General features: G+C 40.3%; 1 protein-coding gene across 1 annotated transcript in view; it reads right to left on the reverse strand.

The window, feature by feature from the left end:
• The window catches only part of Ednra (endothelin receptor type A), a 37,982-nt gene that overhangs the window by 14,180 nt on the left and 1,272 nt on the right, over window positions 1-22,530 (reverse strand). The window contains exons 2-3 of the mRNA XM_013029513.1: window positions 19,746-20,237; window positions 5,780-5,907 (exon numbers count right to left, since the gene is read on the reverse strand). Of these exons, the coding sequence (XP_012884967.1) occupies window positions 5,780-5,907; window positions 19,746-20,162 (545 nt within the window). The 5' untranslated portion in view covers window positions 20,163-20,237. The remainder of the gene's footprint in view (window positions 1-5,779; window positions 5,908-19,745; window positions 20,238-22,530) is intronic.

Consider the following 22,530-nt stretch of genomic DNA (forward strand, 5'->3'; position numbering starts at 1 on the left):
TGTTAAAATCTGTCCACATAGTATAGCTGGGAAAACACAACTCTTTGGAATCATGATGTCTAATTCTTTACCAGAATCACTTACAGATTATTTTCGATAGTTTTAGGTATATATAACTCAATTTTTTGGAGAAACGTTTTGCACAACCTTTTTGGGGTAAACAAGATCTGTGTACAATAAGTCTCTAGAGAAAGTCCAGGTGTGTTCAGAATGGAATAAAATACAGGCATGCAAATAGATCAAAGAAATCCCTTTTATAATACAGTCTAGATTGCATTGAAGAATTTATGGATTTTTTGGTAGTAAGATACAAATCCTGGTTTATTTTGCTTTTCATCTCTATTTGTTTTGCCTTGTTGCCTTATTGAACGGGTAGGCCTGATGACCAGTGAAAGCTCAAGTTCCGGAATGGACATGAGCCATCTGTATCTCAAGACTGCCAGCTAAGTTGTAGCTGTTACTTCCTCTCTTTCTTAAGCTCAATTAGGTGACTTTAAAAAATACTTCACTTCGTCTTAAAATAATAAAGCCCAGCTTCTTAGCCAGGATTTGGGGCAGAAGGTGGTTTAATTAGGGAAATGGGATCAGTGAGATCTTAGGATAAATACATTCACAAACAAGCTTCATTTTATAATGTGCTTTAAGTTCCCAGAACATGACACATTGCTGTGGTTTTGATCATATTTCCAAAAGGCCATATGTGTTAAAGGCTTGGTTGCCAGCACTTTCACACTTGCTGGGTGGTGGTGGAACCTTTAAGAGGTGGAGACTTGTGGGAAGAAGTCAGGTCAGTGAGGTCTTGCCCTTGCAAGGGAATGTGAGATACTGGCTACTCCTTCCCTCTGTTTTCCCTCTCACCGTGGTATGCTGCCTCCCCAGACCCAAAGACCAAGATCTGACCAGGGTCAGAAACCTCTAAATCTGTGAGCCAGAACTAACCTTTCCTCCCTAGAAGTTTAATACCTCAAGGATTTTGTGACAGTGATGGAAAATTAATCACCACAGAACCCACTCATAAAAACAAAACCTGAGGATGGGGAGACAAGAGGGCTGGTGTGGGGCCACACTCCGCTTGGTCTTCAGTTAGGGTCAGGGCTCTGGTGGGCAGACTCCCAGGGAAGTGTTTTCTCATTGCATTACCTTTACCTTATCAATCTACATGCCAGAATGAAAGGAAAAATGGTGTTTTATTTATGTGAAGACGTTTGTCACCAGTAGATTTTTACAATTTCAATGTGGAGGCACTTTATGCATGTATACTGAAGGTATGGACTGAATCATTATGTTCAAAACATTTTATGATTATACAGACTTAAAAACATTGTAAAAATAGAACTTCAATCCCAGAGACATCATATTAACTAAATCTATTTTTATTTTTCTCATTCTTTGCCATTGCTGTTCTCAAAGGCAGAGTTTGAAAACATACTATAATTACATCAGTTCCAACTTTATGCTTTGCTCTGTTTATATAAGAAAATGATTTGCCCGTGTGTCTACATAGACATGACACTTATCAATTTAATGGCATAGGATTATACAGTATTTGCTGAAATCTTTCTCCTAGGTTGGTACCATTTCTAATGTTTCATGGTCGTGAATGACAAAATGCTTGAATATATGGATTTATTTCCTCTTTATGAGTGGTGTTCTGGATGAATTATCCTAGGGGAATGGGGGTTGTTGAATCAGGGGAATGAGAAAGTGGCTCAAATACTTTTCTTATCTTTTGAGACATAGGTCTAGTTATGTTGCCCAGAAGCAGCCTCAAACTTGAGATCCTCCTTCCTTAGCTTTGCAGGTTGTGCGATTACAGGTATGAGGCATCACACCTTGCTTAAGCACCTTAAAAAAGTTTTTAACAATAAGTGTCTTTTGGAAAGTGCTTGCCATCCTTGGAATGTGTTTATTTTCTCCAATTTTGCCACTTCTGTAAGGTAAAGGAGCATTGCTACCCATCTTGGAGAGTGACCATTCTCCAGGTTGTTTATGATTTATATCTCTTACACGACAAACAAACTGATTGCCACAGGCGGGTTAGAGGAAAACTACTAGCAGAAACCAGGTAGACTGGGTTAAAAGAGACCTACAAGTGCATCTATGCAATTTTAGCTTGCCCTGGCTCATCTGACAATGGATCCTCATTAGATGGATGCCTTGCCGCCATGTGGTCAGCCTGTCGCCAGCAATGGCAGGTTCCATGCTGCAGCTCCAGCCTTCTGGAGTAGAGTGTCCAGGGCCCTGCAGCTCTGCAAGAGGAAGGTGAACTCTTCTGAGCTAACACTTCTGCTGTCCCTTGCCAAGGCGCCAGACGTGTGCTCTGTGGACCCGGGAGACAAGCTCAGCACCAGCTGAAATCTACTACCCACCTCTAGTTGGAATGACAAGAACTGCCCGAATTCCTGATCTATAACATGGTGAGATATGATAAAATCATATTTTAAATGGCTGAGTTTGGAGTAGCTGGTAATTGGAGAGAAATGGGGTAGCAATATTCACCAGTGGCCTGAAGATAAGAGATGAGTGACAGGGAACAGACCCCAAATAAGATCCCAAGCTGCCCTAGCAGACCCCTCTCTCCTCTCCTTGGGTTCAGCTCCATCTTGGGTCTGTATGCTGGCTAAGCAGCATTTAAAAACCATATCGCCAGGAGAATAAGAAGAAAACAAGCCCAAGTCTAAGTAAAACAAGGTTTTTCAGAAAATCACCTTCATGCTAACTTGAGTGATGATAATGTTTGAGAACAGCATTGAGATCACTAAGTGATGATTTGAAATGATGGGTTGGAGAGCTGACACCAGATTTTCAATTTGAGGCATCAAACAAACCTGCTTTATGAATGGGTCTTTGCAACTTCTCCAAGTACCTATTTAAACATCACTCTGGAAGAGTTGTTAAAGGAGTTTTATCTTTTTATAGCCTTTCTCACTAGTCACCTTTTAACTATAAGTGGGATTCGCACCTACAGTTGTTCATGTCTGACCTACACCATCATCTCCTATTTTAAACAGGACTGAAACTTTACAAAGAACAATACCCCATAGCCTTCCTCCTCCTGCTCTTCTTCTTCCCTACCCCAAACTCAAAATAACACATATGTCATGCAAAAAAAACCTATCTTAATAGCTCATCATTCATATTTTCCTGGGAAAAGTTCATTCATTTTAATGCCTCAGCATTAAAAGCTTATTTTGACCCTCTAAGCAGGGTTGAAATTTGTGCCTTTTTCTGAAATTCCTTCTCTTATTCAGAAGAGACTAAGAATGTAAGATTAAAGATTTTAAAAAGTTCAATTCAAGGAGAAATTAGTAAAAAGGTTAACCCTGACAAGTCACAGTTGAGCAATGAAAGGTCATTCTTTCTGGTAAACCCTATGTTTTCTCTTACTCTTTTGTTTATCTCAGGCTGATCAAAGACTGGTAGTGAGAAAGCTGGGACTTTTCTTTGATCTTTCAATGTTCTGTAATCACAGAGTGATTGATGAAGTAACAAAGAAATTCAACAGAGCTCGCATGTTTTCTCCCATTTGTCCCCCCAAAATATGGTGTCTCATTTCCAAAATGAGAGACAATTATCCTACTTAAAATATCATTAAAAATCATGGCAACTCTTCTGGGTTCATAATTTGATTCAGCTCAGATAGTGAAAGTGGAGTTTCACATGCTGCAAATTGCTTTGTGACAGGCTCCCATTTCTTTCTTTTTTTACTGCTTATTTTATTAAAAATGGTATTTTAGTAGACTACAAGACAACCAAACAGAGTTTATTATGAAGGAACAATTTCGAGGAGTAGGGCTGTTTTTGAAGGAGTGGATTTTTAAAAAATGATCATCTCCTTGGTCTAAAAGTCAGACTACATCACTATCTTAGTGATAATTCTTGGCATTTTTTCCATTTTCTGAATGAAGAATGACTCACATTGAATTTGTACATAGATGACTGAAGTGATGGAACAGGCAGTTCAGTTTTCTTCACACATGAGATCAGGGAGGAGACATTACACTGGAGATTAGAGTCTACAGCCTAGTCTCCTTGCCTGTGACTGTATCTGGTTGAGTCTCAGCAGAAAGGCCCTCTGAGATTCTCCAAAGGCAAATTGAGGCAGGGCAAGCACGAGCCTCTGACAGGCATGGCAGAATTTTCCTTTATTACGTTATTAACTTGTTTTTAAAAATTTAGGAATGTTTTTAAAATTTTAGGAATGTTCAGTCTGAATTTTAGGAATTTCATCCCTTGAGATATAATTGTGTTCACAATGTCTTACTTCAGAAGGTCTTTCTACTTAAGAGATCGCATAGAGGGGCTGGGAAGTTGGCTCAGTGGTAGAGCGCTTGCCTTGCATGCCTGAGGCCCTGGGTTCGATTCCTCAGCACCACATAAGCAAAAAGAAAAAAGCCACAAGTGGCGCTGTGGCTCAAGTGATAGAGCGCTAGCCTTGAGCTGAAGAGCTGGGGGACAGCGCCCAGACCCAGAGTTCAGACCCCATGACCGGACCAAAAAAAAAAAAAGAGATCGTACAGATACTAGTTTATTTCCTTGTACTGCTTTGTAACTCAGTTTCTTCATAGATAAGTACAGTAGTGAAGAACAGAGACTACCTACATTTGATGAGTGATTCTAACATTCTGTAATCATGTGGCTTGATTAGTCTTTTCTAAATCAAACTTCCCCAACTGTAAAGTGGAGATAACTGTAGCACATATCACAGGTAATTTCTGGAAAATATTTTTAACCTGCCTCAGCTCTCTGAGTAGCTAAGATTACAGATGTGAATCCCTGACACCTGACTTAGGCTTTTTATTCCTATAGTCATGAGACTCAGGTTCTGGGATAAAGTGATTATCAGTGGTATAAACTCAGCAAAAAATAAAAGCTTTTCTAAATTGTATGTAAGGTCATTAACAGGACATTGTACACCAATTGTGTAACATTATATTAAACATAAAAGAGCACTTTAGAATGGGTCATAAAGTTCCTACTTTCATCCTTTATACTAATTAATGCTGTGAAAATTAGCAGGTGAAGGAGATACTGTCTAGAAGTTCACAGAACTGTGAGAATTCTGGAAAGACTTAGCCATACTTGCTGAATTTCTCAGAATTGGATAAAGATTATTACTGTTGTTGCCTTCTATATAAATTATGAAACATTATAAACATTGGAAAAACTATGGAGAAGAATATAACAACATTGTATAATTACTACTTTGTTCAAGCATTATAACTGATAAATACAGAGTTTGCATATACTTGGATCAACAAGGTTGATTATATCTAATGTCATTATATCATTGAACACACACACACACACACACACACAAACACACACGTCCCTGAGCTTTTTTGCTCAGGGCTAGTGCTCTATCACTTGAGCCACAGCTCCACTACCAGCTTTTTGGTAGCTTTTAACTGAAGGTAAGAATCTCATGGATTTCCCTAGCTTTGAATCACAAGCCTCAGATCTCAGCTTCCTGAGTAACTAGGATTACAGGCATGACCCATAGGCACCGGGATCACTGGATTTTTATTTATTTATTTTGTCTTAAAGATGCTAACTGCCAATTATTGGCCCAAAAGCTGTAGGTATGGACTGCCGGTACCCAAGACAACTGATGATCAGCAATTGAGTGAAGAATTCTACACAGTAGAGACAAAACTGACAGTGCTTTAATTCACTGGAAACTAGTTAACAATTATTGCAGGCACAGACTCTCTTGACTCGTCCTTTTGTAAAAGATGCCTTTCTAGACACTCAAATGACAAAAAGGCAAAACCCATACCTGTCGACGCTGAGCGCACAGAGATTGAGGACGGTGATCCCCACTGATGACTTCTGAAGGAAGGGGAACAGCTTGCAGAGGAACACACCGAAGTCATTGTGGTCAAAAGGCCAGCGCCCAGCCAGCAGCTGGAGGAGGTGGGGGAGGAAGACAGGGCAGAGCTGATGTGAAATGCATAGTTTTACTTAGTTCTAGTTACAAAGCACAACTTCTGAATTTTAGTTTCCTCCATGCTTTCCAGATAGCATGGTACCAATAGAGTATTACTGGCATTGTTTTTTGTCTTTCCTGCTTTACGGATTCAGCAGTTTTTGGTCTGGAAAGATATGGAGAATATAATGTTACATATAATAGGAAAGATATGGAGAATATAATGTTACATATAATAATGATTTATGTATCAATATTAGTAATGATGCCAAATATAGGCAGAATGCCCTAATATATATATAATATGCTCATAATATATTTTTATTTTATAACATCAGGTCTATATGATAATATAACTATATTCAACACAGAAGACACATTGTACATATAACATATATACTGTGTATCAAATGTATATTGTATAGTTTAGGCAGTGTATATATATCGCATCAGTGCAAGTCTTACCTGTTACTGTGGGTGAGCCCCTTACCTACTTTGAATCTCTATTTCAGTGTTAAAGGACCGGCTACCAAGGGGTGTCACATGATTTCAGAAGTTCATTTGGGAGATGCAAAGCAGGTCAGTGAAAATGCAAAAATTCTCTGCAAACTGAACATGTTCCATACAAATGCTACTTTGTAGTCCTAAACTAAAAATGTACCAAATATGTACAACTTACTAAAAATGATACTATAAGACAATATCACCCTTCTTTATCTACTACAGATGTTAATATCCTCTTCTACTTAATTACTTTTGTTATTATGGCATCTTAAATGGCACAAATAAAACTAGTGGCACATTTTCCTTTGTGCTATTTTTCCTTCCACCTCCTCTAGTCAGGTTGTAAAATTCTCTTCCTTTCATTTCACTCTTCTTAGACAGGAATGGGGGCATTTACGAGTACAGTGTATGTAATAGAAGAAAACCTCAAAGTTAATACAATGTTCCCTTCCATCAACCTGAATCATTGCAGGTTCACTTGGACTGGACATGACTGACCAGGCACCAGTCCTCAAAAAGTGAGTTTCTGATGTTTTCTTTCTTTCTGGCTGGTATATAGGAGTTGGTACACAGTCGAATCAGTAGTGAAGGAAAACATCTTCCAGTGGTAACAGACTGAGATGATTATAAAGCCGGGGTGCTCAGGGCAGGCCTTTTAATGAGCACATGCTCTCTGGCTTTTGCAAATCAAATCAGATATTATAAAAGAAATTACTCTGCATGACTGAGAATATTCCTTGCTGTTCCATTAGTCTTTAATTGCTTCAGGATTGCGGCAGAGCTTTCATGAAAATGTAATAAAAACTGGCTTCCATGCCATCAATATGCTTTTCCTTTGTCAGATTCTTCCTGCCTTCTGACCAGCCCAAGAATTGGAAGTCTGTGATAGGTAGGGCACAACAATGGCCCCCACAGTGCACTGGACTAGGCCTGCATGCCCTCTGTGACCTGGTTGGAGAGGGGGGTGGAGTAGAGAAGCCTTCCTTTTAATGAAAACCAGCGACTTGGCATGGTATGCCCCTGAAGCCTGACTCCCTGGACTGACCTGCATCTGAGCTCCACCATCTTCCTGACCCTATGACCTCAGCATTCTGGTTAACCTCTCTGCTTCTCAGTGACCCATCCCCACCTAAAATGGCTACAGCTTTGCTGGCTGCCTCAGAAAATGGCTATGGACATCAGAAGGGACAATCCATAAAAAGGGCTTAGCAGAGAGAAGGATCTGGAAACGTGAGCCAAACCCACGGATGGCCACACGTATCAGCTTCTACTCTTTTTTGGTCCCATTTCTCTAATAGAGTGTTCATTTTCTGTTACTGTGACGAAAGAGTTGACAAAACAAACTTATAAGGAGGAGAGGCTCACTTGGGGGTCTCGGTTGCAGAGGTTTTGGTGTGTGTTTGCTTGGCCCATTGCCTTTCAGTCTGTGGCTCAGTAGAGCGTCATGGTGAGGAGTGTGGTAGAGTAAAGCTACTCACCTCATGGTGACTTGGAAGCAAAGAGAGAGGAAGAGGAAATACCAGAGTCCCATAGCATCCAAGTCCACAGTGATCTAACTTACTCCCACCAGCCTCTATCTGACTTTCTGATAGCACCACAGGGTGGAGTATCAGGTGGATTTTGGGGGGACATATAAGCTCCAAATTATGGCCTATGGTACAGGAGGCTCATCCAGGCCTCATGAACGCAAAGGACTCCATTCCCAAGGAGTTCATGGACTACTGTGGATCCAGCAGAAGCTCGAAGCTGTGTTCTGTGGGAGCTCTCGTCAGGAGGCCATGTGAACTCGCAGCCAGGAACCTGGTGTGATTTAGATATGTTAATGGTGCCACAGTGAAAATTTCAGGTAAAAGAATGGCTGTATGCCCAGCGGTGAGTGGGAATATTAATAGACACAATGCACTGGGAAGAGGGCATAGTTCACAGAGCACCATCATTCCTTAAGAGCTAGAAGGAGAGCTGCTTCCTGTTCCTGTTTCTCAAGAGGTTGTTGCTCTTACTTGCTACCCACATCTTTCACTATTGAATATTCAGTGTTTTTGGTTGTTTTTTTTTTTTGCAGAGGCCTTAATTTTCTGGAATCTGAAATACATAGATGTTAATAACAACCAGGTGGGGGTTGGAAAAAAAGAGAGAGAAAATACTTTTAAGGCCAGAGCTCCAGACCCATAAAGTTTTCTTCCTTAGAGGAAAAGATGTGGGCTTCTCCTCCTCCAGAATCTCAGAGGTCTGAAGGATGGAAATCAACTTAGAAGTAAAGGACTAGAACCTTCTACGTATGTTGCATGCACAAGGCCAAAGGATCACTGAACAGATAAATACAATTTTAAAGCAGGAGAATTAGATATCCTCATATAAAAAGCACATAATTTAGTGTCCCATGTATGTGCCAGTACATAAAGGCTTAGTTCATAACGAAAAGAATAATATTTATGTTGCAAAGAAAGAAACCTGGCTTTGTCCCGGATGGAGAAAAGATTTCACATGCATGTTGTGAAAGAAGCACCACATTTGCTGGAACAAAGTGGGAGGAGAAATAATTATAGAAAATGAGTGCTCTAACACATAATGGAAAAAAATTATAGTTTACTTAATCATCAGTGTCTGTGATGGGATGTTCTAGTACTTCTTTAAAGCAAACAAGCAGGCAAAGCCAAAGCAGAATAAAACAAAACAAATGGGCAGATTTCCCCACATGTAGATTTGAGAAGTCATCACCCAAAACTTACCAGAGATGATGGCAGTGGCAAATAGGGAAAAAATGGGGCAACTCAAAGGTGCATGTGAAAACATACAGCTTAGGCATTGACTTAAAGTGTGAATTCCTAACAATTGAGCTCTTTGTTGTCAAGCATTTTGAGTGTTTACAATTACTCTGTGTGTGATGGAAACAATAAATGCATAAAGGCATGGTATGCAGCATTAAGAAAATGATACCTTGTGTGTTTTTGGAGGAAAAAGAGCATGAGAGATTGTAGTGATACTTTTAATATTCAGTAACAGAACTACAGCAGAGGCATACACTGAACGGCTCTTTCCCTGTCAAAACTCTGAGTTGCTGGGTGCCGGTGGCTCAAACCTGTAATCCTAGCTACTCAGGAGGCTAAGATCTGAGGATACCAGTTCAAAGCCAGCCAGAGTAGGTGCTTTGGGTCCTATGAAATGTACAGAAAGGTGAATTAGTTAGAAAAAGATGTGTGGTTCCCTGGGGCTGGGCATGGGAGTGGGGACTGAATGTAAGCAAGAATGAAGGACCTTGAAGATCATCGAAATGCTCTGAAATTGAATTGTGAGTGTTAATTGTACAATTCTAACATCACTGAAACAATTGGATTTATACATAAGTGAACAAATTTTGTAGTACATAGAGTATCCTTCAAATAGATTGTTAGAAAGATGACTAATCACTTTTGTCTGACTCCAGAAAACAAAACAAATAGTAATAGTGCATAAAACTTCTGGAACCAAGGCTGTATACATGGTCTTTGCCTATATTCATTCCCACTGAATACATTTAAGAAAACACCACCTTTCCTTAGGATATCCTTGCTGAAATACTGGCATTTATAAATTATGTATTCTCCAACCCTTTGGTACCTGGATTTGAACTCATGGCTTTGTTGGGAAATTTTATTTTTCATATTGTGACACAAAGTGACTTTGGACATTTTGAACATATTCAATATGGTTTTCTTTTTAAAATTAGACATGGAAAGCAGATTCCTTCTTAGATGTACTAGAACCCCCACACTTTATATGTAATCTAAAAAGACAAAGGGCTTCACGCTTACCATTCACACCACTATGGAAGGAGCCAGACACAGAAAAACACACACCACCCATTCACACTTCTGCTTAGAAGATAAAACAAAAACATATCTCATTTACCAGAGAGCAGAGCAGTGGCACACAGAGGCTGGGGGAGGCTGGAGGAAGAGAGGGTGGTTAATTGGTTCAGATGCCATGTTCTCTATCTCCTCCGGGAAGCTATGCTTGACAACACAATACCTAGTGGAAAGGATTCTGACTCTTCCCAACACCAAGACATGATGATGGAGATGGACGACTGAATCTGGTTATTACATATCACATCCATGGTTGAAATGGCACCTTACAACCTGTCTGCATGTACAAGTATGTGGTGACTGAAAATCATATAGGTATAGTGAGGATTTCTGACTTCTTTCATAATCATCTACCATCTGTTCTTGTTTCTTCAGTCTACTTTTCAAACATATATCTGGTAAGCCAGATGGAAGAGGGTCTAAAAGGCAACACTTAGCTTTCTCAGTAAGCCTGATGTTTCTACTCCAGCTGGATCTATGAGAATCATAGCTATTCATTTTCTGTATTATGTCCATGGACAAATTGCCCAGCCTCTCACATGATAAATGAATGGGACATTAGTTTGGCCAAAAAAATATTCCTCTGAGCAGATGTTTGTAGGCAACTACTCCATCAAGGAACTAAACCTTTCTTCTCAGTTTATTTATGTATATCTTATTTTCTGGTTCTTGCTCTGTCATTTGATCTCACTAACAGGATATGAAAGCCCTGTTTACCAGATGTCCCAAGTCCATGTGTAAGGCGTACTACACAGATGCAGTAGAGAGGAGCAATCTCCACATCCCACATGGTTTTCCTGGAGTGTGTTATTCTTGTCCTCAATAAGGAGCTAAAGAAGCTGTGTGGGAGCTGGGGCTGGGGCTCAGGGGTGGAGTGCTTGCCTACCATGGGTGAGACCCTGGGTTCCATCCCCCACACTGCAGATAAGTAAGTGAAAATTCAAAAAAGAAGATGTGGGAGAAGATAAAAAGAGAAGAATAATTAAAAGAAAAATCACGAATCGTCTTTAATAATGTATTTCTGTGGTAGGGATGAAGTTTGCCTCCTGAGTTATCTGGATGAGAAGGATGGACACTTAGTGAATAGTGCAGCCTCTCAGATAGCATCTGAGTCCTGGCTCTGCCACTGGGGTGCTGGGAGACCTTGAGGAAATGACTTAACTCTCTGGACTCTCGTTTCCTCATTGAAAATTCAGAGAGTGGCATCGTGTAGTTTTGTTGGGAGAAGCACACAAGTGAGCTGGTCAGAGATACCCCTAATTCAATTCTAGGTAATATTTTTTTCATGTTAAATACTGGGATATATAACATCTTTTGTGGCTGTTTATTTTTCTTCCATTATTTGAGCTTCTCAATACAGTTGCTGGAGTATGGGAGGCTCAACCAGATCCTATCTGCCTCCACCCAACACCTGCACACAGCCTCTCCCTCAGAAAGTCCTATCTCCTTCAGAGAACAGTGGCGTAACAAAAATATTTAGGTAGGATACCTACGTTTGCTATTTTATCCAGGACAGTCCTGCTGTATGCCTACATTGCCCAGATACAGTCATTGGTAGTATTTCCTTTAACTCTCAAAAGCATCCTGGAGCAGACAGGAGTTTTCTAGTCACTGCACTATGATGCTGACTTCCCCCAGGCTTTCCCTGTCACCGCATCTGCTGTTTCTCTCTCCTCTCCACTGACCCATCGTGACCCCCTGCCATTCCTGTAACCCAAGGCACTTCCTGCCGCAGGGCCTGTCCATTGCTCTTTCTTCCTTACTTTAGATGGTTGGCATGGCTTGCTCCTTCATCTCTTGAAAATGTACACTGTTCTCTTTAGTCACTCACTCCAAAAACCTCAATCGCCATGCTTTTTAATTCCTTTCTCAGTCTGCGTTCCAGCACGTAACCTCCCACACTACACAGTTCCTAACATACCTGGTATTTCATCTGGTACTTCCAGTGGAGTGCAAGCTTCATGAGGGCAAGGTGTGTGTGTGTGTGTGTGTGTGTGTGTGTGTGTGTGTGTGTGTTGTTGTTGTTGTTGTTGTTGTTGGCTGCTGTGTCTCGAATGTCTTTATTGTATGAGCAAATGAAGGACATTTAGAGAAGAACGAATGAGACTGAGTAAAGAAATGACTAATGAGTTGGCTTCTCCATTGCTTGGAATAGTAACTAGGTCTAAAATAATGGGAATCCTTTGCTCACAGCAAGTATTCTGAAGAACATGACTTGACTCACTTGCATGATTGGCCTTAGGCTCCAAGTTGTTTTGTAAGTCAAACATCACTGAAACTCAGAGTTGTTTACATTCTGAGAAGTGACAGGGTATAAATTTGTTGTTGTTGTAGGGCTTGAACTCTGGGCCTGGGCACTGTCCTTGAGCTCTTCAGCTCAAGGCAAGCACTCAACCACTTGAACCACAGCACCACTTCTGGTTTTCTGGTGGTACAGTGGAGATAAGAGTCTCAAAGACTTTCTTTCCTGGTCTGGCTTTGAACCGTGATCCTCAGATCTCAGCCTCCTGAGTAGATAGGATGACAGGCATGAGCTACCAGCATTCAGCTAGGTATAATTTTTTTAACTTAAAATTTTAAAGAGTGACATTTAAATTTCACAAATATTTGTGCATATAATATTAAGGCTTTCTGAGAGCACATTTGACTTTACATTCGAATCTAAGAGCATTAGGGGCTATGATCCAAATTTAAATGAATGTCAGAGCATATATCAAAACTAAGCATTAAATGACACATTTAGCTTTACTCCTGTCTTTAAGTTCAACTGCTAACTTTTTAGCTTGAGATAGTTTTTCCAACAACAAAGAGAACTAGTTAAAAATACAACTGTAGCTATAGAAAGGAGTTCTAAGAGAAGGTAGTAGATCCAGAAGGTGGTTATAGAATTTCTGGTACTATGTCAGATTTATTTTGATGAGATTTCTTAAAACATTCAAGTCTTGATATCAATTTCAGAGTTAGTATACTCTATTTTCTTGGTCATCTTGGTTTTCACACACTGTTCAAACTATATACATTTTGTATAATAATTATGCAATGCAATAGTAAGATTACCCTATATAAATACTCTATGACAAAATAGAAACATCTGTTTTAAACAGAATACTGGAAATGAGGCAATAGTTTACACATCTACACATTCACAGAACCACAACACACACACACACACACACACACACACATTTACACAGATCATAGCATGTGAACATTTTTTTCTCAAGCCTAAAACTTCTCTGCATCTTTATTTTATGTTAAAATTGGGATCTGGCAAACTCTTCTAAGGAGTTGAACTCTGATGAAGGAATGTCATCATCCATGAATCTGTTTACCTCTCAACACCTGGCTAACAAGAATGGGACTGGAACCACTTCTCTCTCTCCTCAGCCATGGGAACAATCTTGCAGTCATGATGCTTTCCATCCCCCATTCCTGCAACGGGACTCTGTGCTGGGAGCCAAATGCTGAGGGTTAGCAGAGTAACCCCACATGAGAATAATTACTGAACATGACCATGGGAGAAAGCAATGAGGTTCCCAGACACAGGAAACGACAAGTCAGAGGGGAGGTAGAGCTGGACAGGGTTCTGAAGGCTTCCCAGACAGCAACTTCCTCATAACAAACAGAAAATTGGCTAATAAATTTATCACTCTGTCATTTTATATGTACATTTATCCTTAAATCAGCTAGTTAGCATAATGAATTTTTGCAAAGCACGCATATCTTAGCAATGCCAGAAAATCAGCCTATTTTCTAGTCTCTGAAGAGCAAATAAAATGCTTTGTGAAGCCAGTGTTCATTTTGACATGTGAAGTCACTTGTATGGTTCATGTTTCCATCAAAATCACAAAGCCCATGCTTAGTGAACGGATACTGCCCAGGAATCTTGGAAAGGACTATCCCTGATTGCTTTTCACCCCCAAGACAAGGGAAATTGCTTCAATGGCACAATGCCTCAAGCTTAGGAAACAAACTCAAGACTTTTAGAGACAAAGGGAAGAAGAAACATCCCACTCCTTGACACTGCTATGTTCCTCCTAAGTTCTCCCACATCTCTGAACACTGAGACATTCTGGTGTGCAGGGAAAAAAGAAGTCCAGCAAGCAAGTCTGCTTTCAGGTCTGGAATTGCTTGGGAGAAAAGAATCAACTATCTTTTGTCACTCATTTGTTGGGTACTGTCTGTGTGTGCATACAGTGTGCCTGGCCTTGGGCTTGAACTCAGCATCTGATCCTCTTGCTTGGGCTTTTTACTTAGGGCTGGCACTCTACAACTTGAGCTATACCTCCATTTACAGCTTTTTGCTTGTTAATTGTACACAAGTGTCACATGGACTTTACTGCCCAGGCTTTAACCTTAGTCATCATTTTTTAAACTTCAAAGTCTCAACAATCTAATCAGAAGGCCCTAATCAAATTAAATTATAAACACAAGTATTACTGAACATCAACTGTGTTTAAGGCATTTAATGTTTTAGTCATAGCAATCTGTCTCTGAGACACAAATTGCCCTGGTATGTCGCTGTGTCAAGACACAACTTTTGTATGGTTACCCCAAGTAGAAGGGTCCCAGTGGCCCAGCATGTGAGGGCTGTGTGAGGTGTGAACAGGGACGTAGTTGGCCCTGGGTGAGATCCTCTGGTTTTCCCAGTGCTCAGATCCTATGCCAGGGCAACATATTGGAAGTCCTGACTTTTCATTGCAAAATATTCCTGGCAATTTCACACAGAAACTGTGTATTGTTACAGAAATGAGTGCAGTCCTCCATGTGCGATGGTGGTTTAGAGTAAGGCAGAAATAAGAATTACCAGTAACTGGATCTGTAACTGTGGTTCTTATTCATCCACTTGATGCCACAGGCTAACGGGACATGTGATTCAACTCTAGCACTGTTCACAGCAGCCCTGGTTTCAACCTCCTGCCACCAGAAGTTCCTGTAAGCCAAGCATGAGGCTTCTTCTCGTGGTGTCATTTGTACCTGTGTATCATTTGCTCTTTGCCCTATTTCTGTCATCCATGTTTCTGTGTGAAAGGCCAGGTGTAGCTGAGAAACTCCACTACTCATGACTCCCGTACATGTCAAGAGTATCCAGAACCAAGTTCCTCCCCTGCCTTCAAGGCAAATGTTAGGCTTTCCATTGACATAAATACTATGAGTCATGAAAGAATAGAAATACCAAATTCTATGTTTCTAGTCAATATTGCCATTTACTAACTGGGGATTGTTTTTTGATCCTCCAACATCCTGCCATTCTACTAAATGTAAATGTTTTAGGAGCATATTCATTTACTTTGCTAAATTTTTGTGCTTCTTAAGAATTAAAAAAAAAACAAGACAATACAATTTTGTAACAAATTGAATCCACCTCCAGCTTAGGCTATAAGCTGGGGTGGAGGGGAAGGTCTGCTAGCTCCGTTCCTTTCCTCCTTCCTCTTGTTGTTAGTCTTCAATTGCCATCAGTGATGTTATCTGTTTTTTGGACAACTAAAAATTAGTGTTATCCTTTGATCAGGTTAGTAACAGCTTTTCTCCAATGTTACCATTTTAAAGGCCCTTTTATGTTTGAAAACCAAGAAGGCAGCTGGCACACATTTGTTTCCTTTGGTTTCTTCTGCTCTGCATTGTATTTTCTGATTGTATGATAGGCTTTTGTCACTCATATGTGAGGGTGTATGTAAACAAGAGCCAGAGGAGTTCCTCTTCATTGTTCTATTTCTTAATGCCACATAGATGATGCCAGAGTGAACCCATTTCATAATCTAAGATGTGCAAAGCCTTTGGCAGCAGCTGTTAAGGGACTACATTTAGCCTCTCTGAGAAAGTTACTTAGAGCACAGAAAGTTCCTTATGGGTAGCAATGACATTCCTGCAAGAGCTGGGCATGCACATCAGGAACTGGAAAGAAGGAGGTAAAGGGTGGCCAGATTGCTGAACAGGGAGGCAGTGGGGACAGGTGGGGACAGCTCCCCATTTCTGAGACAGTGGGGGCTTTGTTAAGTGTAACAATGTTCAAGAGATTGGAGGAAGAAACTGGGTAAAGTCACCTTTGGAAACTCATGTGTGGAATATCCCTCTTCCATGCACACAGACCATCTGGTTCCACCCCGTATGTCTGCAGTGGCAAATGATGCTTTTCAATGGTGATTCCCACCACCAGCCCTTTCATGTGGAAGAGCACATGGTGTCAATTCAATACCATGATGCCTTTCTTCTTCTTGGGACACACTACAGCTGACTCAGCATTCTTGTTTGCCCGAAGACACAGTCTTCACATGTCTATTTCTACTTACGCTGACTCTGATATGAGTCTGGACAGACACACCTTAGAACTGAGGACAAAACGGATTGCTAAACACAGTTAATAACTTGGATTTTTAAACTCAACTTCTTTTGAAGAGTACAGCAGATAGGTTCAACCATTTTTTTCCTTCAACTTAATTCTCTTGATAGTGGATAGGGTAAAGAAGGCTGGTACATACATTCTTTTAGTAAAATGTTCTTCAAAAATATACATTATTTTCATAGGTCCCTAAATACAATGGCAAAGTGAATTGGACAACGGTTACTTTGTTCTGTGGCATAGAGGCAGTGAACTTGATGTGGTCAGAAGAATCTACCAGTTAGATACACAAAAGACTTCAAAGCCTCAGAAGCTGCAGGAGGCAGGGGTGGAGGACAGAAATGAGAGACTGATCTCACATTGCCTGGAAGCATTTCTCTTGACTGTCCTGGGCAGAAGTCAAAGGAACAGCAGTGAGGTATGGGCCCCTGACCAGAGAGCAGGATGGCAGAGAAAGAGAGACCATCCCTAAATACTTGGGCCTTCCTAAGTCACTCCAGTGTTTTTCTCTTTTCCTCTGGAAGAAGACTAAAGAATATATTATATTAACCTTAAAAAGACTTCCTAAAATTAATGTTAATTAAATGACTCATGAAGGAAAAAACAGAAATTATACAACTTCACTCCTGTGATATAAAAACACCATAGTCTTAACTGTCTACATTATTTACAATTATAATAAAAGTTGCCTAAAAGTATAGGATCCCTAAAAGAGAAGAACCATGGGTTAAATAAAAGTGTGCTACTCTCCATCTGTTGTTCCATGAACATGAAGCAAAAGTTTTATTTTGGTTTTCACCGATTTGGAAACATTTCAGACAATTTGACTGTGGAATGGAAATGAGGTCTTGTCTGGTGACTGGCGACTGTACCTCAGAGATGTGCAGGTTTCCTTCTCAGTGGTTGCATGTATTACTTTTCCAAGACACTGTTTTCCACACAGTCAAATCTCTTTCGTGTGTTTCAGCATGAATTGCAGCAGGGAGTTATTAACTCAGGGATGATGAGTTATTGTTTAGAACAAAGATGGCTTAGTTAAAACTGCTGGCTAAGTATGAACAATCAATGTTCAATATGCCACACTCTAAGTCATGCCAACATTTCCAAATCTGTCATTAAGGGGAGATGTTGAGGGTCAAGTATCCATGGCAACTCACAAATGGAAAATTAAGAACATTGTGAAGGAAAAAAATACCTTCTGTAGCATATGCTAAACATTTTAAATTAATTATATGTTTTCAACAATGCATCCCAGTTTGGTTCCAAAAGACCACTTTAAGTTCAAATAGAAAACACATGAATTCATACTGTTCTGTGGAAAGAAATGGTCGGTTTAAAAAAATATTCATTATATAATTTCTCTAATTTTGCCAACAGTATATGCTATGGATTTGAATGGTTTTTAATGTACAATCCTTATTTTCATCCTTAATGTTAGACCACTGATTTTTCTGGTAGGCTAATGTAATTTCATAATAGTTATAGTGCATCTATTGGAAATGGACTCTTATATTCAGTTGACAAAACTCGTCACTTAAAGTAACATTTCAGCATATTAACACCTGGAATAATTTGTTTCTGTGGATATTTCAAAGAAGAAGAAGGAAAAAGAGGAAGAGGATGAAGGAGGAGGAGGAGGAGGAAGAAAAAGAAGAAGAGAAGGTAGAGGAGGAAGAGGAGGAGGAGGAGGAAGAAGAAGAAGAAGAAGAAGAAGAAGAAGAAGAAGAAGAAGAAGAAGAAGAAGAAGAAGAAGAAGAAGAAGAAAGAAGAGAAGGAGGAGGAGGAGGAAGAAGAAGGAGAGGAGGAGGAGGAGGAAGAAAAGGTGGAGGAGGAGGAGGAAGAAGAAGGAGCAGGAGGAGGAGGAAGAGGAGGGGGAGGAGGAAGAGGAGGAGAAAGAGGGGGAAGAAAAAGGAGAAGAAAGGCAAGAGGGGAAGAAGAGGAAGAGAAAAGGAGGAGGAGGAAGAAGTAAACATACTAATATTAATACTACTAATAACAATAGGGGAGGAAGAAAATGATTTCCCGAGATTGAGGATAAAAACATTTCATAAAATGAGGCATATACATCATGCCAGTTTCATTTGAAGTTTCCTACAGTTGAATTCTTATTACCCAATGAATATATCAAATGCAGAGTAGCTCATTCTTTTTGGCTTTGAGGACTAAATAGTCCCTAAAGCAAGATGAGGGATGCATAAACCAGTAATGAATGGATAGTCAGCATCCACTCCCACAGAAGCACTCACTTTTCTTATTTGTCTCTGGATCCTACTGCCTCATTCAGGGGTGGCATGCAGAGAGTACTTAGTAAACAGAAACTAAAAGCAGTAAAGTGGACAAGAGTAATGCCAGGCCTAGTCTGCATGGTTCTAGTAATACTGCATGAGATCACTCCTGGCCTGCTACCGGGTGCACCCCATTACCTCCAAGTCACCCAGATAACAGAGAAAAGCCAGCACATCCTTTGACTTGAATTATCCACCCAGTCAACATAAAACAGATCATTTTAATTTCAAACAGTATTGTGGATTTATGAACCTTGAACACCACCACATGGAAAAGTAACTAAAACTCAATATATTTATGTTAAGAATTTGGGGGACAGTAGGTCTCAACCTGACAACACAATCTCAGGAAAACTCCAGAGGTTTTCTCAAAAATCTTTATCTAGGGGCTGGGAATGTACCTTAGTGGTACAGTGCTTGCCTAGCATGCATGAAGCCCTGGGTTCAATTTCTCAGTACCACATAAACAGAAAAGGCCAGAAGTGGCGCTGTGGCTCAAATGGTAGAGTGCTAGCCTTGAGCAAAAGAAGCTCAGGAACACGCCCAAGCCCAGAGTTCAAGCCCCACGACCAACAAAAAAAAAAAAAAAGAAAAAGAAAGAAAAAGAAAAAGAAAAAAGAATCAACTCATGAAGCATCATGGTTTTGAAGCATCATCCGCAAACCACTGCTTTGTTAGCAAATAAGTGGCATGGTAAGTGAGATATATTACAAAAAACAAAATCTTGATGAGGCACTGATTTTTAAGATGGCAGAAACAACTCGGTAAAAACAGCAGAATTTCTTACTGTGGAATCACAACCTGTGTTCACATCTGCAAACACACCAACAGTTATTTCCTACCTTAAATACGTTGATAGGGAGATCAATGACCACGTAGATCAGGTCTCCGAGGGCCAGGCTGGCTATGAGTGCATTGGGTCCATTCCTCATACACTTGTTCTGATAAATGATCCTGAGTAGAGTTGCATTCCCCACCATTCCCACGATGAAAATAGTACAAGATATCACCGTGTTAATGTACTTGAAAGCTAGGGTAATTTTAGTCTGCTGTGGGCAGTAGTTGTGCATTGAGCCATTGCTGGGTACAGCCAAATTCGTGGGCCGATGAGTGGTGACAAGGAGGTTGAGCTCTGTTCCGTGAAAACCAGTGCCGTCCTCGTAATTGCTTAGATTGGTGCTGTATCTCTCAGGATTATCTCCCATTACATATCCAACCAGGGCCAGCCAAAAGGAAATCTTAAGGCAAAAGGTTTCCATCTTGATGCAGATCTGAAGAAGTGTTTTATTGTGATGCTTTTAGACGTTCTTGGTTGGTTGCTTTTTTTAGTTCACCTGGAAATAAAGGAGGAAAAATGGCTTTTGTTACAAAATTAGGCTGCCAAAAAGATTGCAGCTGACAATCATTTTGCTACTTTCATTAGAATGCAGGCTGTATTGGGTCATTAGATAAGATGCACCAGTATCAGGTAACCCGAAGGCAGAACAAAACTAGAAAAGACCAGATCAGCTGGGCCTGGGGGTAATGGCCAGCACTTGGGAGGCTGAGGCAGAGGATCTCTAGTTTCAGGCCAGCTTGGGCTAGACAGCAAGACTGTCTCAAAAACTCCAATTCCAAACCCACAGAAAAAGAAGCCAAAAGAAAAAGATCAAACATCTATTAAGGAAGGATTTTCTCTCTGTCTCTTTTTTTCTTTCTCTCAGTGTTTCTCTGTCTCTCTGTCTCTGCCTCCTTGCTCTCTTGCTGTCTTATCTCTACCCACATCTATACTTATATTTAAATCATAGTATGGTAGTATGGATGAGGACATATCAATTTTCTCTTAAAATAGTATTTCCCCCTTCTCTAAACCGAACTGATGAAAACCTGAAGTACAAAGATCTTTTAAACTTGAGGTCCAAAATTTTATGTATGACTGAAAGAAAAGGTCATATGCTGAGTACGACCTGCATGGGATTGAGGCATAAAAGAGTCCAATTCACTAATTAAAAAATCTGAGATTCAAAGTGTGCATTTTCCCCACATGTGAATTATATAAATCTAGAATAGAATGCAGCAAGGCAGTCATCTGAAATGCTACAAATGTTTGTCTACGACTAGCATGCCATGAACACTGTCAATAGGTGTGCTGATCTTTGTATCATCATCAAAAATAATATAATGGTGGTAGTGCATTTGCCCTGCATGCACAAGGCTTGGTGTTCCATCTGTATTCTAGAATTGCCCAAAACAAAATGGTAAAGCCTGAGTAGGGGTGCTGCGTACGTGGTAGCCATCCCCAAGGATCTGGTTCAATCCCTAAGTACTAGAAATAAGGATATAACCATAAAGAAAAAAATAGTTATTTTGCAAACCTGATGCTTAATGGGCAAACTCTACAGCTTTTGATGGGAGTTACTGGCAGTAATTATCATCGTGATATTTACCAATCCATTCAATGAGAGTAAAAGACTTTCCCAAACTAATTATACTTTTTTGTTTTCCTGTCCCCATGCAATCTTGTAAACATCCTACATAGCCGTGTGATTCTGTGTCAGGCACAGTACCATTGATGTATGTATTGTCTTCTGATTCATGCAATGAGCCCACGAAGTTGAAAGCGTATTTCCGGAAACAGATTCAGAAAGGTTGAGCAGAATTTCAAGTCAAAGATGGTATCAAAGTTTCTTTTTTTTCTTTTCTTTTTTCTTATGTTCAGCTATAGTTTGCACTCAGAACCTAATATTTGCTAGGCACATATATACATGTAGTATACATACATACATGTGTACAGTAACATATATGTATCTGTTATCTATCAGAGTTTAGTCTTACAACGGTAGGTAGAAACTGTGTCTTGGAAAAGTTAAACAGCTATGGCAAGACTTTGTAGCCAAGAAGTAGGAGGGCCATTGTAATGCCTTGCTGCTGCAGACTCCATGTGCAATTAAGTCATAACAAAATATCAGAATTTCAAAACTAGGCACTTGCCATGTATTTTGCCAGCTATGCCAAGTCTTAATTATAAGTAGTTTTCACTTGTTTTCCCCTGCCTTTTATGCTCTGGAGTACCTGTCCAAATAACAGTAAACCCACAAAATGTCGTGATTTGCTTTCTGAAGAGGCTAGGAGTTCAAGAACAAAGCTCAAGCTCAAGTTCATCCTCCTTTGGGATGGAGGGATGGAGGAAGGGAGGGAGGGAGAGAGAGAAAGAGAAAGAGAGAGATGGAGGGAGAGAGAGAGAGAGAGAGCAGGAGCAAGAGAGCACACAAGCCAGGTTGGGGAGGGAGGGGAGAGTTCTAAACTATGTTGTGCTGTTCAGTGACCAAAGACCTTCTAGTTTCCCAATTGGAATGGAATATTTAGTAACGGATTTCCTCAAAATGAGAGATGGAGGCCTTTCTGGGAAACAAAGTACTCCTGCTCTCCTTGGAGCTAGCCAGAAAGGCGTTTTGTGAATTTCCCTGGAGGTTATAAGGAGATTCTACCCCCCATCCAAAGTCCCAGGGCACTTGGAACGGGAGCATGCTGGCTTGCGTGGTCTGCTGATTCTAGCAGACACTAAGGTGAAGGCTGCAGGCTCTTACCATGGTGTGAGCCAACTATTATTAAAACCACATTCCTTCCTTCCAACAATGACACCAACAC

This window comes from Dipodomys ordii, unplaced genomic scaffold (genome assembly GCF_000151885.1).
Source record: "Dipodomys ordii isolate 6190 unplaced genomic scaffold, Dord_2.0 Scaffold119, whole genome shotgun sequence".
In the NCBI taxonomy this organism is placed as follows: Eukaryota; Metazoa; Chordata; class Mammalia; order Rodentia; family Heteromyidae; genus Dipodomys; species Dipodomys ordii.